General features: G+C 53.6%; 1 protein-coding gene and 1 long non-coding RNA gene across 2 annotated transcripts; both read right to left on the reverse strand.

Moving 5' to 3' along the window:
- Positions 1 to 1,308: 1,308 nt before the first annotated feature.
- On the reverse strand, positions 1,309 to 2,555 carry LOC147576397 (uncharacterized). The gene is made up of 2 exons (XR_015240744.1): positions 1,538 to 2,555; positions 1,309 to 1,405 (listed from the first exon to the last, which is right to left on the reverse strand). It is a non-coding gene; the product is annotated as an uncharacterized LOC147576397 (long non-coding RNA).
- Positions 2,556 to 4,746: 2,191 nt separating this feature from the next.
- On the reverse strand, positions 4,747 to 6,591 carry COX8A (cytochrome c oxidase subunit 8A). The gene is made up of 2 exons (XM_025915512.2): positions 6,395 to 6,591; positions 4,747 to 5,076 (listed from the first exon to the last, which is right to left on the reverse strand). The coding sequence occupies exons 1-2, from the start codon at positions 6,506 to 6,508 to the stop codon at positions 4,981 to 4,983; spliced, it is 210 nt and encodes a 69-aa protein (XP_025771297.1). The 5' UTR covers positions 6,509 to 6,591; the 3' UTR covers positions 4,747 to 4,980.
- Between the last annotated feature and the right edge of the window lie 1,473 nt (positions 6,592 to 8,064).

Genomic DNA, 8,064 nt, shown 5'->3' on the forward strand with positions numbered 1-8,064 from the left:
CTTAAAAGGTGGCAAGGCTGGGGTGCCAGGCTGGTTCCGTCAGTAGAGCACATGACTCTTGATTTTGGGGTGGTGAGTTTGCACCCCGTTTTGGGATAGAGAATTACTTAAAAAAAAAAATTAAGCGGCAAGGCTTTGGATGTCAAAGATGCTGTTGTTGAGAGAAGTTACAGCGTGTGGCTCAGTTTGCCAACGTTTCACTGTCGAGGGCCTTCTTCATTTCATGAGCTACCTCCTGTCCTGGGCTAGGTGCCCTTGGTGCCTGGGCTCACCACACAGCCCACGGTGGCCTTGTCACCACATCACTGCAAATGCCAAATTTGTATTCCAGCAACACTGCAAATTATTTATTGGATCATTGAGCCTTGGCGTTGCTTCTAAGCTCAGGAAAGCAAAGGGTCCACCCTGTTTGGACCCACGCTTGCCAAAATGTTCATTCCTTTTCTCAGTGTTAACATTGAAATCTCTTCACTGGCAGTCAGATCTTCAGTTAGAAGCAGTATTCTTAAATGGAGAGCTAAGACTGTTGATGACATGATTTCTATTTGGCTTTTCAAAATCTTGAAAACTGCCATAAGACAACTTCAACTCTTTGCCCTCTTATTTTGACCAGGGAGTCGATGAGGCATAAAGGGACACGGGGAGCTGGGTTCCGGACTAATGCTCAGGACAGGGAACACCGGATTTGGTAAATCCTCTCCTCTCCTCTGAAGAGTGAGAAGGAATCCCAGTGGTGAGCCTGTGCTGGACCACAGCCAGGCTGCTAACACCAAGTAAATACCTCCCTCCTGGGGGATGTGGGCTTGAAAAACCGATGTACAGGGGCGCCTGGGTGGCTCAGTCGGTGGAATGTGGGACTCTTGATCCTGGGGCTGTGGGTTTGAGCCCCACGTTTTGTGTAGAGATCACTTAAAAATAAAATCTTTAAAAAAAAAAAAAAAAAAGTTGGAAGGAAACAGCCAGACGGGAGGCTTTGGCTCTTAACCTAGCCCAGGATGGTCAACTTTTGCCCGGTCTTCTCCATGCTGATTTATTTGGCAGTTAATAACCATTTTCTTACCCTCACTCCGTCTCTTCTATTACTCTTACCATTTTAAAATGGGCTCTGATTCTCTATCCTAAGCATCTGAAGTCCAATTACATGTTTGCCAGGAAGTCACCAGCATAGCTCCAGGCGTTTATCTCCATCTCCCAATTTACCAAATCCGGAAATGGTCCAGTGCTGCTGGCCCTGACTGCCGGGTCTTGGATCGAGACACGTCATGTTCGCACTTGGGTTCGGACTGCTGTTAAATACAGTCACAAAGGTGACAAACGGCAGAGGACTTTATTTTCCATCGTACTGACAGGGCAGACGCCTCCTCCTAGTCCTGCCGGCACACCCCACGTCCATGTGTGAAGGAATCTGTCAGGTGGAGGGAGAAGAGACTCCATACCAGGACCCAGACTGAAAGCTCAGCCCCAGAGGGAGAGTTTACGGAACAGCATGGAGGCTGTAGGGGGCCCCATGGCTCCCAGGCCCACAACCCACTCTCACCTCTGGGGGCGGTGGGGGAGGCCACGTACAATGACACAGCACAGGTCCTAGGACAGCCACAGTCCCCCAGGGAGGCCATGGCCAGGAGAAAGGCTTCAAGGTGGACCACAGATGAGGGGTCAGTAATCCCTCCCAAGGCGGGCTTGGGAGTCCGGCATCTGCCCAGATGGGAGGAGCTGGGGTGTGCCGGCCCCAAGAGAACCTCTAGAGCTGTTGCCACAGGAACCCGTGATGGTCCACAGACAGTCCACTCCACGATCATGGTCTAGAGAGGCTTTGATGGTGCAGAGGGCAGACTGGTGAAGCCGAGCAGGGGTTACACGTTGGAAGCTGCTAGCTCAGTTGATACTTGCCTGCAGGGTCCGGGCCACCTAGAGCAGAAAGCAATTAGAGCGGGTGGTGATGGCCAATGGAGAGCCCCCCCCCCGCACACACACACCAGACCCACAATCCCCACCCTCCTCATTTGGGCACTGTCCTCCTGTAAATGGTTCACATTCCAGGTCACTTCTGTCTGTTGAGGATCCGATCCGCTGGAGCCAGCCCCTCCCATGTGAGCCTCATGGCACAAGGAGGACAATGCATTAGTCTCCTTGTTGCTGCCGTAACAAATCACCAATCTAGTGGCTTAAAACAACGCAAATGTAGAGTTTGACAGTTCTAGAGTCAGAAGTCTGGTATGGGTTTCACGAGACTAAAAGCAAGGTATCTGCAGGCTGTGTTCCCTTCTGGAAGCTCTGAGAATCTGCTGCGATTCATGCCGGTTGTTGGTGATTCGGCTGCTTGCAGCTGTAGGATTAAGGTCCTCGTGTTCTTGCTGGCTATAAACCGGGGGCTGTCCTCAGCCTCCAGAGGCCATGGCATTCCTTAATTCGTGACCCACTATCTTCAAAGCCAGCAACAGTGGGGGAAGAAGTCCTTCTCAGGTGGCATCTCTGAGATACTCATCACCTGCTTTTCCTGTCCACCCTAAGGACACCTGTGATCACAGCGGGGAATCTCCCATCTCAACATGCTTCACTTTTTTTTTTTTTTTTTTAATTTTTTTTTTTCAACGTTTATTTATTTTTGCGACAGAGAGAGACAGAGCATGAACGGGGAAGGGGCAGAGAGAGAGGGAGACACAGAATCGGAAACAGGCTCCAGGCTCCGAGCCATCAGCCCAGAGCCCGACGCGGGGCTCGAACTCCCGGACCGCGAGATCGTGACCTGGCTGAAGTCGGACGCTTAACCGACTGCGCCACCCAGGCGCCCCTCAACATGCTTCACTCTCATCACACCTGCAAAGGTCCAGGGCATGGGCCTCTTTGAGGGGACGTTTTCCTGCCTTCCACGTCACCGTCATTTGACAATCATGAAAACTGAGACTGAGACGCTAACTGACTTGACCAAGGTCAGGTAACAAATGACCAAGCCAGGTCTCAAACCCAGGCCTCCTGACTCTCAGTACTTTTCTTGACATTATAGCATCTACCGGGACTGCAGCCTCTCCCGACCCAGGGTGCACTCCCGGGGCCAAACGCACCTACTCCTCCAGACTCCGGATCCAACAGGACCCACAGCAGGGACTCATAAAGTACTATGTGGAAGTGCAAGAAGCCTTGTGTCTCTGGAGGGAATGGACCCAGAGCCCCAGTCTGGTTAAGAATGGGAGAGGGACACTGAATGGTGGCCAGATTTCAGACCTAGTGGCCGCACTGGGGACCAAGGGGAGCATGGGGTTCAAGCATGATTGCACCCTACACTCTCTCATCCACCCCCACGTATGCCGTGGGACCGCGCAAGCTGGGGGAGAGCAAGAGCCAGAGTTGCTGATGGGCTTGCTAAGGGCCTTCTCAGACTCGGGGGCCCTAAAGGACTTGCCCATAACCACTGGCTTCCCATCAACTTGAGCAGTGGCTGGAGATGCGCAGCTTTGGGCTGGAGTTGTCCTTCCGGGACAAGGGGACCACTGTGGCCCTCTAGGCTCCAGGGGCCCAAAAATGGGGGACACCCAATAAAAACTCTTGTCAGGGCAGTGGTGTCATCTTAGAAACTCCAGACCATTCTCTTCTGGGGTCATGTTCTTGCTTCACGGCAGCTCCAAGGCCTGATCTGTGCCCACCGGAAACCTGAGCCAACCAAGAGCCAAGTAGCTCAGAGCCCTCTGCTCGGGAAGTGTGAACAGCAAAGCCTCTCAGAGTGAGGCGCAAGACAGGAGCGACCCTGTTGTTTGGGAGGATGCAGCCAAGAGGTCCCTCCCTGCCAGAGACAAGGGCTCTCGAGGTACCAGCAGGTGACTGGTGGGTGCCCCTTGCTCAGCCGACCCAGCCTGGCCCTTCGGATCCTACATGGGCTCTCCCCCTCCCCTGGCCAACAGCCCAATCTGCACAACCTCCCGGCACTCTCGGCCCCGTCCCTTGAGGCCCAGACATAAAGGCTGGTTTGTGTGGCAGGAAAGCCTCGCAGGAGGCAGACAACCAAGTCCGTACCCCTCAGGGAAGGAGTCACGGGCAGGAAATGGACCTACCACGTTATCCACTGTGGAGCACTTTAATGCATCATCCCACCTGCGGAGGTACCCCCCCAGCACCCCTCCCCCGCCCCCGCAGGAAGCATCCCTGAGGAAGGGCCCTGGGATTGGAGGAGCAGCAAATTCTCCAGGCCAAGAAAGGCAGGAGACAGGGAAACAGGCAGGCAGCACGAGGAAGGCGGCCAGTCCATAGGCATTTCCGGATAGAAGACTAAAAGGGGCCCTGGCGCTGACATGAAAGAGATAAAGCGCCCACCTTCCGACTGGGAAGAACCAAGAAGCTCCTGAGAAACAGTGGGAGCCCACAGCCGAGGAGCGAGGGGAAGGCTGCACCCACAATGAGGGCTTCCGGCTGCAGGGCTGGACCCAGCGAGAAAGACAGAACACGGACACCCATGCACGGCGTGGCCCCGAGCTTGGAGCCAGACGGGAGGAGCAAGGAAAGGTTGCCCAAGGACGACAGGATTTGTTTTCCCAGGAAGCCAGAAAACGCTGAAACACAGGAAAGCACGCAGGGGAAGCTCCCTCCACCTCCAGGCGGCAAGAACAGCAGGGCATGCATAACCCACCACAGGACAGTCAGCCAGCAGGGACATGCGGCTGGCCAGGCCGTCTTCGCCACACCCCCGCCCAACACTATCCTCAGCTCAAGTACAGAGGCAGGAGCCCGGGCCGAAGACACGATGCGTTTCTGAAGCAAGGTTTAAATACACTTTATTGTTACAAGGAGGGCCCTACCGAGCAGGGCCTTATACGCTAACATATGTGGTCCCAGGGCGTCACCGCGGAGACATCGAGAGGTCATGATTGCAGAAGAGGTCGCTGTAATTGAAGGACATGATCCAGGGAAGGCTGGCCAGGAATGCAGCAGACCTGATCGGGAGAGGCCAGGGGTGGTCAGGTCACAGGGTGAGGGACAGGCCAGCCCCCTTCACTCCCGCTTCTTGTAGCTCTCCAGATGTGACAGGACCCAGCCCGACGGCAGGAGGAAACACACGAAGCAGGAGGTGAGCCCGATGGCGACTTCCTACAGACCACAAGAAAGAAGGAACCCGCAGAGTAAGAATTCCCCTAGGCTTACCAGGCAGCAGAAAGCCCCTTTCAAGGAGTCAGGATTCAGGCTTCAGAGGAGGGGCATAGCAGATCCAAGGCCCACTCTAGGCCTTGAGGTGAAGGGTCAGATATGGGAGTGGGGCCAGCCTGTGTTAGGATCCATAGAGAAATCCACCACGAGATGATAAAGCAAAGGGACAGGAACAAAGAGTTAAACCTGTTTGATCTATTGGGATCCAGGAACCACACACAGGCTGATAACCCTAAAAATGCACCTCTCCTTCTTTGCCTTTAAAAACCCCTCTCCTCAGGGTGCCAGGCTGGCTCAGTCAGATCATGCGGCCCTTGATCTCAGGACTGCGAGTTGGGGCCCCACTCTGGGTGTAGAGCTTACTTAAAAATAAAATCTTAACAACATCTCTCTTCCCTTCTCCTTTCCAGGACTGCTATTCAACCTCTAAGGCTAGGGATAAAGACCTCCACATTCCCTACTGCAGTAAAGATCACAGCACAACTTGGGAGTCAGACTTGAGTTCAAATTCCTTCTTTGCCACTGAAGGTTTGACTGTTGACAAGTGGATACGGTGCTCCTAAATTTCAGTCCCCTCCACCACGAAACCGAGATGATGGTCATTTCTTCTCAGGGTCACTGGGACCAGCGCAGCAGTCTGGGCAGTGTCTGGCAGGCAGTGGGCACTCGGCAGATGCCAGCTGCAACTATTATCACTATTATTTCCTCAATCGCAGCTGCCCTTCAGGCTCTGCTCCTAACTGGGGCCCAATAGCCTGGATTCTGAAGACTCGCATTCGAGGCGGAGCTCTGCCGCTGAGGCAAATGCATTAAAGCGCCAAACAGGTGAGAGTCGTTAAGGGTTAAACTCCCACATTTCTGGAAATTACAAAGACCCACCTTCCCTAATCATTAACAGTGGTAACAACCATTATCGCCGCTGACAGTCGTTACGCAACCCCCATGAGCCGATGAGTAAACAGGCTCAGAGAGGACTAAGGGCTCGAGGCTGCACCGCACGTAAGCGACAGAAATATGCTGAATCGAGCGAGATTTGGTGTTGAATGAGCCCCAACTGTCGCCCGGGTACTGTCCCTCTCATTCGCGCCCTCCAGACACCCCCAAACCACTGCTGCTCCCTGCTAGGCTGCGGGCCGCGAGGTGCAGGGCACGCTCAGGGCCGCCGAGGGGCAGCACGCCAGACCGGCCATCCCCGAACTCGCCGCGGGACCCCCAGCCTGGCTAGCTGCACCTCCCGTGCCTTTCCCGGCCCACTCCTCACCATGGTCCCGAGCTGCTCCTGCGGAGGCTTGGAATGGATCTGAGCACGCTGCACCGGGAGCCGCCGGGTTAGGCCTGTCAGGCCCCTCAGCAGCAGCGGGGTCAGTACAGACATGACCGCAAGGAATGACTGCAGACAGTGGCCAACAGTAGCCCAAGGTCGGGAAGTCAAAATGGCGGCGGCGGCCGGAAGTTCCGGCTCTGGGGAGGCCGGGAAAGGGCGTCCCGGAAGCTTCCCGGTAATGACGCAGGGACACACCTCCCACGTGCCCCCGTCAGTTTTTGGCGCGCTCCTCGAAAGAGCCAATCGACGCCATCCTGCCGCCAATGGGCGGGGCACGGAGGGGCGTTCCTTTCAGTTATGCCCCACCTCCAGTGCGGCCTATCTTCTTGAGTGACACCTAAAGCCACCCAATCATATAAGACAGAAACGAGGCGGCATTCCTGACTCCTCCCTTCATTCATACTCTTTAAAAAAAAAAATCTCTCTATTCAGAATCCTTCTCCGCCAGGCTTCCATTGTTTCTGGCCGGAACGCCTGACACTAACCTTGTAATTGAACTCGACTCATTACTATTGCCCTCTCCAATTTCAGTCTCCATGCAGTGGCAGCTGGCCTTTCATCCTCCCTTCCTTTCTTCTTTCCTTCCTGGCTCCCTCCCTTCTTCCCTTCTTTTTTAAACATAAATCTAACCAATCCGTGTAACCCACTTAAAAAGCTTTCAGTGGCTCCCGACTGCTTACTAGACAAAATCCTAATTCCTGGATATCAAACTCCAGCCTCATCTCTACTTCACACCTTTCTTCTTGCTTTCTGATCCTCCCCACTCCCAAGCCTTTTGCTTCTTTGTATCTTATGTTCTACTTAGAACACTTTTCAACTCTCACCTAGCCTTCCTTTTTCACGACACCAACTCCGACCTCCAGACCTCCACTTGCTGACACAGTTTACTTTATTCCACAAATAGTCACTGGCCCCTACTGTTCCAGACAAGGTGGACAAGGACTCCTTTATCACAGAACTGACATTCCAGAGGGGAGAAACGGACAATAAACAAGCACATAAATGAGAAGCTATCAAAAGTGCTATGATGTGACAGGAAGTGACAAGGTAGCACTGCATCAGGAAGCCTGTGCCACCTTTGTGACCAGCAGCCCCTGTTTAGCACTACCCGCAGGGTCAGTCTCCATCCCTAGATTGGGGGCCACCTGAGGGCAGAGCATGTGTCTGGTTCACTACTGTCTCCAAAGAACCTGGCACACATCACTCAGAAAACGTTTAGGAACTGCAGGAGACTGAACAGTATTCAAGCGAAAGTGGGGTGAGGGGCCAGCCACAGACCCAGGCCTTAACTCCAACAATCTCATTCCATCTTCACAACGATGGCATGAGGGATTTGCTATTATTTCAAAGTCTTTTTTTTTTTTTTTTTTTTTTTTACAAATGAGGAAATAAGCCTAGACAGCGGATCTGTTCAAGGTAATGCAGCTACCAGGCTGCCGAGCCAGGATTCCAGGGCAGGTCTATCTGCTCCAAAACCCACATTTTTAACTGTCACACAAGCTACCACAGAGGGAGTTTCCAGAAGTTCCAGTTTGGACGTCATCGTGGCCAGGAGCATCAAAGACTGTGGCAGAGGGTGGGGGTGGGGTAGGGTGAGATGGCAAGAT

This window comes from Puma concolor, chromosome D1 (genome assembly GCF_028749965.1).
Source record: "Puma concolor isolate L17-30 chromosome D1, mPumCon1.1.hap2, whole genome shotgun sequence".
Classification (NCBI taxonomy): Eukaryota; Metazoa; Chordata; class Mammalia; order Carnivora; family Felidae; genus Puma; species Puma concolor.

Excerpts from the sequence above, each read along its gene's own strand:
- COX8A (XM_025915512.2), bottom strand. The coding sequence starts at position 6,508 with ATGTCTGTACTGACCCCGCTGCTGCTGAGGGGCCTGACAGGCCTAACC. Across the intron at positions 5,077-6,394 it reads AGGAGCAGCTCGGGACCATG|GAAGTCGCCATCGGGCTCAC; the intron begins GTGAGGAGTGGG and ends TGTGGTCTGTAG.